General features: G+C 46.5%; 1 protein-coding gene across 1 annotated transcript; it reads right to left on the reverse strand.

Moving 5' to 3' along the window:
• Positions 1-12,567: 12,567 nt before the first annotated feature.
• INSL3 (insulin like 3) lies at positions 12,568-14,139 on the reverse strand. Its single transcript, XM_055431261.2, has 2 exons — positions 13,950-14,139; positions 12,568-13,107 (listed from the first exon to the last, which is right to left on the reverse strand). Exons 1-2 carry the CDS (start codon positions 14,137-14,139, stop codon positions 12,902-12,904), a joined length of 396 nt encoding a protein of 131 aa, XP_055287236.1. The 3' UTR covers positions 12,568-12,901.

A 14,139-nucleotide genomic window follows, 5' to 3' on the forward strand; every position in this document is an offset into this window, starting at 1 on the left:
TGAACTGACTGAGTCCCAGCCATGCAGGTTCAAGCCCCAAGCGGGGTTTTGACTGGGTTCAAGTCCCAGTCGTGTGGGTTTGAGTCCAAACCTGGGTTTTGGCTGGGTTTGGTCCCAGCACATGGGTTCAAGTCCCAATCTGTGGTTAACGGTTTCAGCTAGCACCCTAGGTAGGACATTGATAAGGTAATAAAAGGTTTAGAGTCAGGTCTTTGTCCTAAAGAGGTCCCAGGATACCAAGCCTGGCCAGGTATACTGAGGAAGATGCTCTGCGGTTGTCTGTTTATTTGTGACTGGCAAGTCAGTCCTGTATGCTTATGCATATCCAACAGCAGGTCCAAAACAGAATTACAGTGTTTTCTTTGAGGTTTTTATCCTATATTTTTTTGTTCTTGCTCATTTCTGCTCTGTTTCTTCTGTTAACCCCAGATTGCTTTTATTCCCCTCCCTCTCACCCTTACAAGTGTTGACCCTTTATTCCCAACTTATAGCTAAAGCACCTCCATCTCATCGTCAGCACCACTGGGGAAGTCTTCGTGCCATTTCTTTGCGACAGCTTTTGGGCACTAACAACCGGTTGGGAGACTCCTTTGGAAGGGATAGCATCTGAAAATTTAAGTGCAAATCTTGACCAAATTGTGTGGTGGATTTTGACTTAAGGGTAAAATTTTGGATAGAACTGGAGTTAGAGACATCATCGCTGGTTTGGGTGTGAAAATGGGTCAGGCAGCATCTATCCCAACCAATACCCCTCTGGGTCTTATCTTCCAGGATTGGGAAAGATTCTGGCTACTGAGACTAAAAACAAAGAAACTCATTAGGTTATGCAATCATGTTTGGCCATGGTATGAGCTAAGAAGCCAAGAAAAATGTCCATTAAATGGGTCCTTGAGTTATGATGCTATATTGCAGTTAGATTCATATTGTAGAAGGAAATTTAAATGGAGTGAACTTCCATATGTTCAAAATTTTTTTTCCCATATGTTCAAATTTTCATGGCCTTGTATTTAGACAATGAGACCCAAAAGGAATTTAAGATGTGTCTAGTTCCGAGGGATAATTCTGGTAAGGAGACAAAAGACATTTTAACTGACCCACCCTATGGAGCCATCCAAAAGTTAAATAATCTGCAAGGAAGCACCAGAGCTACTCCTCACCTACAGAGAGGAACCATTGTCTCAGGGGAAGACACAGCTAGGGAAGAAGAGGCCCCACCTATATTCTGAAGCCTCTTCTTTGTGCCCTGAGTCACCCAAGGGGCCCATCCTTAGCTCAGCTAGGCTGGTAATAATATAAGTTACCAATCAACTGTCCCTACAGTTTTGCCTCTGAAAGAAGTTCCTGGTGGAAATTGAGAAACAATAAGAGTCTACATACCTTTGTCAATGTCTGGTCTAAGTATGGCAGAGGACAAGTTGAGAAGCTTTTCTGAGGATCCTAAACATTTTACAAAAGAATATATGGGAAATAGATGGGGAAACAGTGGAAACAGTGTTAGACTTTATTTTTTGAGCTCCAAAATCACTGCAGATGCTGATTGCAGCCATAAAATTAAAAGACGTTTACTCCTTGGAAGGAAAGTTATGACCAGCCTAGATAGCATATTAAAAAGCAGAGACATTACTTTGCCAACCAAGGTCCATCTAGTCAAGGCTATGGTTTTTCCCATGGTCATGTATGGATGTGAGAGTTGGACTATAAAGAAAGCTGAACGCTGAAGAATTGATGCTTTTGAACTCTGGTGCTGGAGAAGACTCTTGAGAGCCCCTTGGACTGAAAGGAGATCCAACCAATCCATTCTAAAGGAGATCAATCCTGGGTGTTCATTGGAAGGACTGATGCTAAAGCTGAAACTCCAATACTTTGGCCACCTCATGTGACGAGTTGACTCACTGGAAAAGACTCTGATGCTGGGAAGGATTGGGGGCGGGAGGAGAAGGGGACGACAGAGAATGAGATGGCTGGATGGCACCACCGACTCGATGGACATGAGTTTGAGTGAACTCTGGGAGTTGGTGATAGACAGGGAGGCCTGGCGTGCTGTGATTCATGGGGTCGCAAAGAGTCAGACACGACTGAGTGACTGAACTGAATTGATCTAAAGACCTGTCCCACCAGATTCCCTGGAGCACAGAGTGCCTCACTCCACCCTGAACTCCCTCAGGGATTGTTGAAGGTCAGCAGCTATAGCAGCAGGAGGTTCAGTCCCTGTGGAGGCGGATGGCAAATGCCTTTGTTGTTCAGTCATTGGCAATGCTCTTGGTAAGTGCCAATTTGTAGTTGACAGTATGAAGAAACTTACAGTAAAACCTGTTAATTTTGAAACGGTGAGTGAGGTCCAACAGGAACAGGATGAAAATCTTGCAGTCTTCCAAAGGAGATTAGAGGAGGCTTTACTTAATTAGAGAAGGCTTTGTGTTTCCATATAAATGTGGGTCTCTCCCCTGAGGGACAGACCCTTTTGGCTATGCATTTCATAGTCCAGTCTGCCCCAGACAACAGGCACAAAATTCAGAAAGCAATTGCTGGTCCTTAGACTCTAATGAATGATTTACTCCAATTGGCTTTGGTTTTCTATAATAGGGATATGGCTGAAAAGGCTGAACACACCCAGAGAAATATGCAAGGGACCCAAATGATCGCAATGGCTTTGTCTGCTCAGGAGGCAGCCCTTTGTGGGCCAACCTGGTCCTGGCAGACCTCAAGGCCCATGGGTACCCAGATGAGGCTGGTGAATCCTGTGTCGACCAAGGGGACACTGGAGGAAGGACTGAGGTTGACGTGGCCTTCGCAGGCAGCCAGGGCATTGGCAGAGAGAGTGTCCTAGATGCCATAGACCAGTGGGGGCCCCTCAGCCGTTGATGGTTTTGCAATCAGAAAACCGACGGGACTCAAGGCCAAAAGTGGCTCTGCCTAGAGATACTGTCTACATAACTAATGTCCAGCCTCAGGTGATCATTAATGTGGCCAGCCACTTGATAGATTTCTTATAGACACACCCTGGTGCAACCTTCTCAGTCTTAACCCAAAGGATTGGAAACCTTAGCAATCGAAAGGAATATGTAATGGAGTTGTCAGGGAAGAAACAGGGACACGATTTTCTGGAGCCTCTCTTGTGCAGTGCTAATGCTCAGCTGCTTTTCCGTTCATTTCTGCTTGTGCCTGATTGTCCCATCCCTTTAATGGGAACAGATTTACTAACTAAGTTAGGGGCTGAAGGAAAGCTACACGGCTCAAAACACCCTGTAGTTAAAACTCCCCTCCAGGTCCTCCCCACCATTCTACACAGAATAAAGAACTTTCTCCCCTGAAGAAAGGAACGGACATTAAGATTGATTACGTTCAGCTCCCAGCCAATCCCAGTCTCTGGCCGGTCTGAGGAATTTCTTGCCCCAGTTGCTTAAAGCTAACTAATCAAAAATAACCTTGAGGAAAAACAGACCCCCTCAAAACAATGAATCTCCGCGTATGTTTTCTGTATATACGTACTCTCCCCTTGACCTAGCACGACAGCTCACCAATCTCACGGCTGCCCCTTCTCGACTCATTAAAGGTGATCTGTTCCTGTAAAGTGCCGGTCTCGTTCTTTTTCTGAACCTCACCTTCTCTAGTTCCTTTACCTTACAGGGGCCACTCTGTTTCTGGAAGGGCAAAGGAACCACCCTCACTGCCAAATGATTTTAACAGAAAACAGAAAGGGACAGACTGAATCTGAAGTTGAGATAGAAGATTTAATAGGCCCTGGAGTGTGGAATATCGAGGTTCCAGGTCTGACCAAAGAGGTCCAGCCAATGGTTACTGTTGCGGTCTTTTTTACAGCCCGGGACCTGGTGGATCGGAATCGACAAAAAGAAAGCAAAAGAGAGAGAGAGAGACTAATATTCCCTGGGTTACGTGGAAAACCAATGAAGCCCTAGAATAGGGCTTGTACAACTCACAAAGGCACAGGGTGTCCTCTCGAGGAGGTCTTGAAAGTCCAGGCAGGAAAGTGAGCTCGGTAGACCTCCATGCTCCAAAGAACTAGCCAGAGAGGGAAAGAAGGACACGGGAGGGGCCCAAGTCTCTAGTGGAACAAGGGTGCTTTATTTATATTTGCATGCGCTTATATATTGTTAAACAAGGAAGCCTTAGGTAAAAAATAAAGTTAGGCAAAGAACAAAACCCAGATGTATAACAACCGTTACCAAGGGAATAATAAGAAATAACCATCGCCACAAGGCCAGAGGACAGTCCATAACCTGAGGAAGAGGGTTGTGACTAGACAGCTTTACCTTGGGGCAACAGGTTACTGAAGGAAATCCATGCACGAATTCCATGACCTCAGACCTGGGAACAGCGTGCCGCTCCACTGGGACACAGTGGTTCCAGTGATAAGGAACACAGGGTTCGTGAGAAACAGAAAACAACATACAGGAATCCTAAAGTTAAACGTTCCTGACAGGTTACTACACAGGACCCTCAAGAAATGGCTGCTGCTCGCTGTAGGGGACATCAGTCTCAGAATCCCGGTTCTGAAACTAGAAAGGGAAATCACCAGACCAAGAAGCAAAGAAAGGGTTTTCTAAGACTGGATTAAATTTCAGTTCAGTTCAGTTCAGTTCAGTCGCTCAGTCGTGTCCGACTCTTTGTGACCCCATGAACCATGCCAGGCCTCCCTGTCCATCACCAAATCCCGGAGTTCACTCAAACTCACGTCCATAGAGTCAGCAATGCTATCCAGCCATCTCATTCTTGGTCGTCCCTGTCTCCTCCTACCCCCAATCCTTCCCAGCATCAGATTCTTTTCCAGTGAGTCAACACGTCGCATGAGGTGGCCAGAGTATTGGAGTTTCAGCTTTAGCATCAGTCCTTCCAATGAACACCCAGGATTGATCTCCTTTAGAATGGACTGGTTGTATTTCCTTGCAGTCCAAGGGACTCTCAAGAGTCTTCTCCAGCACACAGTTCAAAAGCATCAATTCTTCGGCGATCAGCTTTCTTCATTTAGTTGGGTAAATGGTTTTTGTTAGGAATGGGCTAAGACAAGACTGTATTTGGTTTCTCCCTCTGAAGTCTCCTTGAAATGCTGCTTTTGACAAATAGACTGAGGTGAATTTCTTTGCTGTAAGTGATTTGTATTTGCTTTTGAGATCTTTATAACTTCGGATAGGGAATAAGTATTGTCTCCCAGTGACTTATGATCTTTTCTGACTAAAAACTAACTTTGGAATGTTTTAGAGGGCTCCTGAGTTATCTTAAAGAGAAATATTTAACTAGGGTTATTTGGTATGTTATGTTAAATGTGATCATTTCTAATTCTGGTTATTGTAACCAAACTTTATGTTACACTATAATCAGATATTTGACCATGTCTTTTGAGTCTTCTGTCATTTATAGATATTTCTGTGCATGGGTGCTGGTACAAATAGGCTTCATCAAGCAAAAAGATACATGAGAAGACTAAGGAACCAGTTACAACAGTTCTACATCAAGATGATGGCTACGTAGGGATTTCTGCTGCTGCTTTCTATTCAGCCTCGAAGCAATTTACAGAAGATGGACCTTCACACTTCTGCTTCCCATAAGAATACAGGAGTAAAACTTCTGAGGTGGGAATGTAACAGGAGGGAAAGGGGCAGGGCATAATTTTGAATGATAACAGCCCAAGGACACAATATAAAATGATTAGAATTAAATGCAACCAGGATGGCAGATAAGAGGAACCAGAGATCAAATTGGCAACATTCGTTGTATCATCAAAAAAGCAAGAGAGTTCCAGAAAAACATCTATTTCTGCTTTATTGACTATGCCAAAGCCTTTGATTGTGTGGATCACAATAAACTGTGGAAAATTCTGAAAAAGATGGGAATACCAGACCACCTGACCTGCCTCTTGAGAAACCTATATGCAGGTCAGGAAACAACAGTTAGAACTGGACATGGAACAACAGACTGGTTCCAAATAGGAAAAGGAGTATGTCAAGGCTACATATTGTCACCCTGCTTATTTAACTTATACGCAGAGTACATCATGAGAAACTCTGGGCTGGAAGAAGCACAAGCTGGAATCAAGATTGCTGGGAGAGATATCAATAACCTCAGATATGCAGATGACACTACCCTTATGGCAGAAAGTGAAGAGGAACTCAAAAGCCTCTTGATAAAAGTGAAAGAGGAGAGTGAAAAAGTTGGCTTAAAGCTCAACATTCAGAAAACAAAGATCATGGCATCTGGTCCCATCACTTCATGGGAAATAGATGGAAAAACAGTGGAAACAGTGTCAGACTTTATTTTTTGGGGCTCCAAAATCACTGCGGATGCTGATTGCAGCCATAAAATTAAAAGACACTTACTCCTTGGAAGGAAAGTTATGACCAACCTAGACAGCACATTAAATAGCAGAGACATTACTTTGCCAACAAAGGTCCATCTAGTCAAGGCTATGGTTTTTCCCGTGGTCACGTATGGATGTGAGAGTTGGACTGTGAAGAAAGCTGAGTGCCAAAGAATTGATGCTTTTGGACCGTGGTGTTGGAGAAGACTCTTGCGAGTCCCTTGGACTGCAAGGAGGTCCAACCAGCCCATTCTAAAGGAGATCAGTCCTGGGTATTCATTGGAAGGACTGATGCTAAAGCTGAAACTCCAATACTTTAGCCATCTCATGCGAAGAGTTGACTCACTGGAAAAGACTCTGTTGCTGGGAGGGATTTGGGGCAGGAGGAGAAGGGGACGACAGAGAATGAGATGGCTGGATGGCATCACCGACTTGATGGACATGAGTTTGAGTGAACTCCAGGAGTTGGTGATGGACAGGGAGGCCTGGCATGCTGCAGTTCATGGGGTCACAAAGAGTCGGACAAGACTGAGCGACTGAACTGCACTGAACTAGTCCTTAATCAGCAAGTGCAATGACACACCCAGATGTGCCCTGACAGTTCACTGTTAAAAGACCAAGGAGTGGGCGGTGGCTGAAATCCTGGAAATCTCCACCCCTTCCCAAAAATAGTTTGAATAATCCTCCCACTGATTAACATATGAAATTACCCAGCCTATAAAAACCAACCACCTGAATTTCAGGACTGTGCTCACCCTCTGCAATTCTCTCTGTATCTGAATAAATCCACTTCTTACCTATCACTTTGTCTCTCATTGAATTCTTTCTGCGATGAGACATCAAGAACCTGAACTTCATTAAGTTCTGAAACCAGGTACCCTGGATTTTGCCTGGGTTTGAGCCCCAACCATGTGGGTTCAAGTCTCAAGCAGGGTTTTGTCTGGGTTTGAGTCCTAGCACATGAGTTCAAGTCCCAATCTATGGTTAACGGTTTCAACTGGACACAGTAATGGGTCAGGTGGTCAGTGGCCTGGATCTGCAGAGATGGGGCCTGAAGGCGGAAGCTATGGCCTTGGGGAGAATTGGGAGAAAGGATGTTCCAGGCAGAGGGCACAGCATATACAAAGGCCTGAAAATGAGATGATCTTAGAGTGAAGGAAGAAACAGAACAGGCTCTATCTTGAAAGCAGGACTCTTATCTTGGGCTGGACTGTGGACTTTGAGCTATATGCCCAGTATCTACGGAAATGACATACCAACTGGAAAACCAGGCCCAACTTGAAAACCAGGTCCCCGGAAGGAAGAGCCCCAGGGCTCTCCATCTCCTAAAAGAATACCCTAATTATCTGTGTAACCATACATTCTATTCTTATTGAGGTATGACCACAGGCCTATTGATAATTGTCCATTGTTAACTACCTAAGCTTAAGGCATAGAATCACAGGTTAACTTTGATTGTATCTTTCTTTTTCCTTTGTTCAGACTAGTTTCAGGGAAACTTATACACTTAGGGTATATAAGGTTTTCACAAAAACTAGTCGGGGTCCTTGGCTAAGAGGAGACTCTGCCTTGGGCCCACCTGTGTAATAAACTGCACTCCACTATCTGCATTGTCCTTCTGAGTGAGTTTGTTTCCTGAAACGTGTAGCTACAACGGGAGCATTTGAATTGCAGCCAGGAAGCTGTGGTTTGAGCTGGGTGAGTAAGGAGATGGAATAGATCATAGAGACAAGTCACGTGGGACCTTGTGGGCTGAGGAGAGAGGGTAGTTTTGAGGGTTATGGTACCTTTGGAGCAAGCAAATTACACGACTGAGTTTTTTTGCATGGGGGTGGGCTGTGCTGGGTCTTTGCTGCTGTACATGGCCTTTCTTTAGTTGCGGTGTGCAGACTTCTCACTGCTGTGGCCTCTCTTGTTTTGGAGCCCGGGCTCTAGGTCACATGGCCTCGGTAGCTGCAGTGCACGGCCTTAGTTGCCCAACTTGGTTCCTTACTGGAGCAAGGATCAAACCTGTGTCCCCTCATTGGTAGGAGGATTCTTAACCATTGGACCACCAGGGAAGCTTGTGGCATGATTGGCTTTAAGTTTTAAGAAGCACTGTGGCTGCTGTGGAGACTGTGGGAAAGGAAGGTGGAGGCTGAGACAGCATCCAAGCCAGAGGAGGATGAGTCAGGGGCTGCAGGGGTTTCTACCAGCTAGATCTGACCTCACCCTGCCACTGCTCAAACATCTTCTGTGGCTCCCCACTGCCCTTGGGAAAGCCACAAAATCCTGTAACATTGGATTGAGAAGTGTCTCACAAAATTTCCCATCCACCTGGAAACTCAGAATATGGTCTTATTTGAACATAGAGTCTTTGAAGATGTCATTAAGGTAAGGCTCAGATAATACTGAGGTAGGAAATAGGCTCCAGGGTCGGGAAGATCCCCTGGGGAAGGAAATGGCAACCCACTCCAGTACTCTTGCCTGGAGAATCCCATGGACGGAGGAGCCTGGTGGGCTACAGTCCATGGGGTCGCAGAGAGTTGGACACGACTGAGTGACTTCACTAACTGACTCACCCTTCTGTTTGCATTTCCTGAGGCAAGAGACTGATGGATTCCAGGTGAAGAATTTACCATCAGCTGCCTCTTTGCTCTCCAAAATAGAAGTAACTACAGAAACAGGGTCAAGAGCCAGTCTTTGCCTCTTGTAAACATCATGGCAAGGACAATAACCTTGACAATAACCAACAGGTTATATCAATAACCTCAGACAAGCAGATGACATCACCTTAATGGCAGAAAGTGAAGAGGAATTAAAGAGCCTCCTGATGAAGGTGAAAGAGAGTGAAAAAGCTGGCTTAAAGCTGAATGTTCAATAAACTATGATCATGGCATCCGGTCCCATCACTTGATGGCAAATAGATGGGGAAACAATGGAAACAGTGACAGACTTTATTTTCTTGGGCTCCAAAATCACTGTGGACAGTGACTGTAGCCATGAAATTAAAAGACGCTTGCTCCTTGGAAGAAAAGCTATGACAAACCTATAGAGCGTATTAAAAAGCAGAAATATTACTTTGCCTACAGAAGTATGAATAGTCAAAGCTATTGTTTTTCCAGTAGTCATGTACAGATGTGACAACTGGACAATAAAAAAGACTGATGCCAAAGAATTGATGCCTTTGAACTGTGGTGCTGAAGAAGACTTGAGAGTCCCTTGGACTGCAAGGAGATCAAACTAGTCCATCCTAAAGGAGATCAACCCTGAATATTCATTGGAAGAACTGATGCTGAAACAGAAGCTCTAATACTTTGGCCACCTGATGCTAAGAGAGTCAATTCCTAGGCAGGTGGATAAGAAATCCGGGGTCCCCGAGGAGGAGAAAGGGGTCTGGAATTCTCAAGGAGGAGGAAAGAACAAACGTTTTTTTCTACATTCCTTAGTAAGGATTATATAACAATAATGTATCCTGCTTGAGGACATGTTTCTCCTTCCTGAAAACCTCTGATTAATCCTGTTATCTTAAAATGTATATTATGTGAGTGGATCTAGTAAGATCTTCACAACCTTGAGACATTCTTTTGATTTATTGTAATAACCAATTAAAAAGTATATAATTCCCTTGCTAAGACTAGGGAACGGAGCACTCTTCATCCCCCTTCTGATGTCTATGCCAGAAGCTTTCTCTGTTCCTTTTTCACTTCAATAAAATTCTGCTACACAAAAGCTCTTGAGTGATCAAGCCTGGTCCCTCATCCCAAAGCTAAATCTTATTCTTCAGAGATCATGAATCCGACATTATTCACCATAAGCTATCAATGCGAAGAGCCAACTCACTGGAAAAGACTGTGATGCTGGGAAAGATTGAAGGCAGGAGAAGGGGACGACAGAGGATGAGATGGTGGGATGGCATCACCGACTCAGTGGACATGGGTTTGAGCAAACTCTGGGAAATGGTGAAGGACAGGGTAACCTGGCGCGCTGCAGTCCATGGGGTGGCAAAGAGTCGGACATGATTGAGGGACTGAAGGACAACATGGGACAAACAGAGGCAAAGCCCTGTCTGGGCAAAGGATGAAGGGATCGCCACCTCCCCCTTTTCAGAAGGGAGACACCACACCTGCACAGAAAGGCTCCTTGGGGTCAAAAGTCAGAGGATAATTCCAAGTTGGGATGACTCCTGATCCTCCCAGAAGCGTTCACTTAGAGATCCATCTTGGCTAAGGGGTGCATGCGCACCCCAGGGGAGGGTCCTGAGATGAACAGCCTGGGGAGGGACTGGCCTGAGCGAAGGCAAAGACCCTAAGAACGTCCTCCTGATATAGGATTTAAACTTCCCCAAAGCACAACTCTGTCTCTCTGAGCTCAGCCGTGTGCCTTTTCGCATGTATGTTTCAATAGACTTACTTTACTCTTTACCTTCTGCCTTGCTGAACTCGTTCTGACCAGGCAGGCAAGGTCGAGGGATTCTAGCCATAACTGCTGGCTCCTGTGGCCCAGTGGTTAGGATTCCCAGTCTGGGAAACTAAGACCTTGCTTCCAGTTACACCTCGCTGCTGTTTGCTGCAAGCGGCTCTTGAGTGCTGCGCACGTCCGAAATCAAGATCGTGTGGGATTCAGGTGAACTATGAATCCAACGAGAGTGTTTTTTATAAGAGACCAAACTGAAAACCCAGAGGGACACGGGAAAGAAGGGTGATGTGAAGATGGGAGCAGAGCTTGGAGAGAGGCACCTGCAAGGCAAGGATTGCCAGTAGCTGGGATTGACTTTCCTGAAGGTCCAGTGGCTAAGACTTCAAGCTCCCAATGCAGGGGGCCTGCATGTTTGATCCCCGGTCGGGGAACTAGATCCCACATGCTGCAACTAAGGCCCGGTGCAGGAAAAAAAAAAAAAAGTTTGCCAGTAGCCACCAAAAATTGAGAGAGGCAGAGGATAGAATCTTCCTGAGGACCTTTCAAAGAGAACCAACCTTGCCAATACCTTGATTTCTGGCCTCTAGAACTGGGAGGGTATGTTTCTACTATTTTAAGCCACCCAATCTGCGGCCATTACAGCAGCCTTAGGAAACAAATATATATGTGAACACATAATCAAATATCATTTTTTCCCCCAAGAGGGTCAAATCATATAATTTCCATCTCAGGATTAAGGGAGGATGCAAGTGAAGAGAATGGTGAGGGTTGGACCAATAAGTACCCACTCTGATACATGGAAAAAACCATAAATCGAAAAGATACATGCCCCCCAATGTTCAGTGTAGAACTGTTTACAATAGTTAGGACATGGCAGCAACCTAAATGTCCATCAATAGAAGAATGGATAAAGAAGATGTGCTGCATACATGCAGTGGAGTGTTACTCAGCCATACAAAGTAATGAAACTGTGCGATCTGCAGAGGTGTGGATGGACCTAGAGACTGTCATACAGAGTTAAGTAAGTCAGAAAGAGAAAAACAAATGTTGTATAATATCGCTTATATGTGGAATCTAGAAAAATGATGCAGATGAACTTATCCACAAAACAGAAATAGAGACACAATGTGGAGAAGAAATGTATGGGTGCCAAAGAGGGAAGGGAGGGTAGGATGAACTGGGAAATTGGGATCGACACACACATACATTTATGTATAAAATAGATAACCAACGAGAACCTGCTGTACAGCACAGGGAGCTCTGCTCAGTGCTCCGTGGTTGCCTCAGTGGGAAGGAAACCCAAAAAAGAGGGGATATACATATGGCTGAGTTACCTTGCTGTTCAGCAGAAGTTAACACAACATTGTAAAGCAACTACACCCCGAATTTTTTTTTTAAATATATCCACCGTGAGGGAACCTCCCTGGTAGTCCAGTGCCTAAGACTCCATGCTTCCACTGCAGGGGGCACAGTTTCAACCCCTAGTCAGGGAGTTAAGGTCCCATGTGCCATGCAACATGGCCAAAAAAAAAAAAACCCACTGCGACTCATTCACACATCCATGTGTTGTGTCCACTGATAAGTGGACCTTACATGAGTTTAAGGCGTGAGACAGGACAGAGACCTGGATTCGAATCTTGACCTTGGCTGCTCCCTCCCTGTCTGAACCAGGCAAACAGCCAGCTCCCTTGGCCTGTTTCCCCACTGTGTATTGTGATGACTCTCCAATTGTGATTAAGTTTCTAGAAGTGTTAGTGTGTCTGCAGCTGTCAGGGGAAAATCCCAAATGAGGGCTGACCTTGGCTTGTCCCTTTTTCCTGTGAGAAAATGCAATGTTGCTTCAGATTCTGCAGGCATCTTATTTATTTACTATTGAAGAGACAACAGAAGGGTGTCAAAGGCAGGGAGCGGGGCACCTGGGGCTCCTCTGAGGTGAGAACATTTGAGAAGAGTGTCTGGCATCTCTGCAAAACCAAGGATCCTCCAAGCCAGATTTGGGGTCTGGTGGTCTCCCTAGTTGGTCCCCCAGAGGACAGGTGGCCTGGGAGAGGTGGTGAGCACCTTGTTCTAGGGGGTAATCAACAACATCCCCCTAGATGTGGGGTTTCATGGTGCTGTATGGCATCAGGAGTTCACCAGACTGGACTCCTGTGCATCTCAGGCTCCCCCAAGGCCACGCCCCAGGAGGATTCAGTGGGGACAGAGGGTCAGCAGGTCTTGCCGGGTGCAGCCGCTGAGGCAGCAGTGGCGGGCAGGGTTGATGGCAGTTGCCCGGCGGTGGTGGTGATGGCGAGAAGCCTGGGGCAGGGGCTGTGGGGCCAGTGCCAGCACGGGGTCCCCACTGGCCATCAGCCCATGGAGGAGATGTTGTCCTTCCAGCCACCGTAGGAGCTCACCTGGGAATAGGGAGGAATTCAGCATAGAGGGAGGAACCCCAGAGGACCCCACCCACACTGTCCGCATGGCAGCCAGACATGCATCATGCACACAAATAGAAAATAAGCATTTATTAAGTGCCTACTCTATACCAGGCCCAGACTGAATCACCCCATCCGGACAAGACTGAATCACCCCATCTGGACATGTACACTCTCGACCCACACCCACACTCAAGTCCCCAGCTGTGCACACTCCCACATGCCACCTATGGTAAGCAGGCATAGAGGCTTCACAGAGCAGAAGACAGTAAGGGTGGCGTGTGACGCGTGCGTGTGTGTACACACCCGACACAGCCACTCACCCTTGGAGCCCCTCCCAGTTCCCTGATGCCACCACGTGTGTCTCGGCACACCCATCTGGACCCAGGTCACACAGACTCACACACACAGGACGCCTGTGACAGATGTTGTGCATAATACCCTATGCCCCAGGGTCGGGTCTACAGTGAAGAGAGCTAGGCACTGACGCAGGGCAAGCAATTTAAGGGGGTGCCAAGAACACTCAACAGTAAAGATCACTCCTATTATAACTGAATATTTTACTAGTAAAATTAACGCAAAAATTCCTGAAGATCAAAATATTGAAGTTGTAAATAGAGATAGGATCGGATCTGACCTTGTACTTGTTAAGACTCTACCTGGCTTCCCGCTGATTCCTTTGCCAGGCAGGGTCTCCTCCCCGCAGACTCGCACACGCCAGAGCAGGAAGCCAGAACATGCATGCAAATGCGTCTGCAGACACCTGCACCCCTACCCCGCCCCAGAGACCCCAGCGCACGGTCCTCGCCTGCCGCACTCACGGTCGCCGCCAGCCACAGGTCGCCCGTCCTCGGAAGACCAGCGCGGGCCGCCGCACAGCCGCACGAGCGCGCGCACGAAGTGGTGGCCACACAGTTTCTCAGGCGCCTCCTGCGCGGCAGCAGGACCGAGGGCGATCGCAAGGGCCGGGCCCAGCAGCAGCAGAGCCCAGATGAGCGGGCGACGGTCCAT

This window comes from Moschus berezovskii, chromosome 8, assembly GCF_049115385.1.
Source record: "Moschus berezovskii isolate FMDL1 chromosome 8, NW_MosBer_1.0, whole genome shotgun sequence".
Classification (NCBI taxonomy): domain Eukaryota; kingdom Metazoa; phylum Chordata; class Mammalia; order Artiodactyla; family Moschidae; genus Moschus; species Moschus berezovskii.

What these genes read in the sequence shown, in the direction of transcription:
- INSL3 (XM_055431261.2), bottom strand. Translation starts at nt 14,139, where the DNA reads ATGGACCGTCGCCCGCTCATCTGGGCTCTGCTGCTGCTGGGCCCGGCC. An exon ending in ACCTGTGGCTGGCGGCGACC is followed by an intron (nt 13,108 to 13,949) that starts GTGAGTGCGGCA and finishes CCCTATTCCCAG; the next exon opens with GTGAGCTCCTACGGTGGCTG.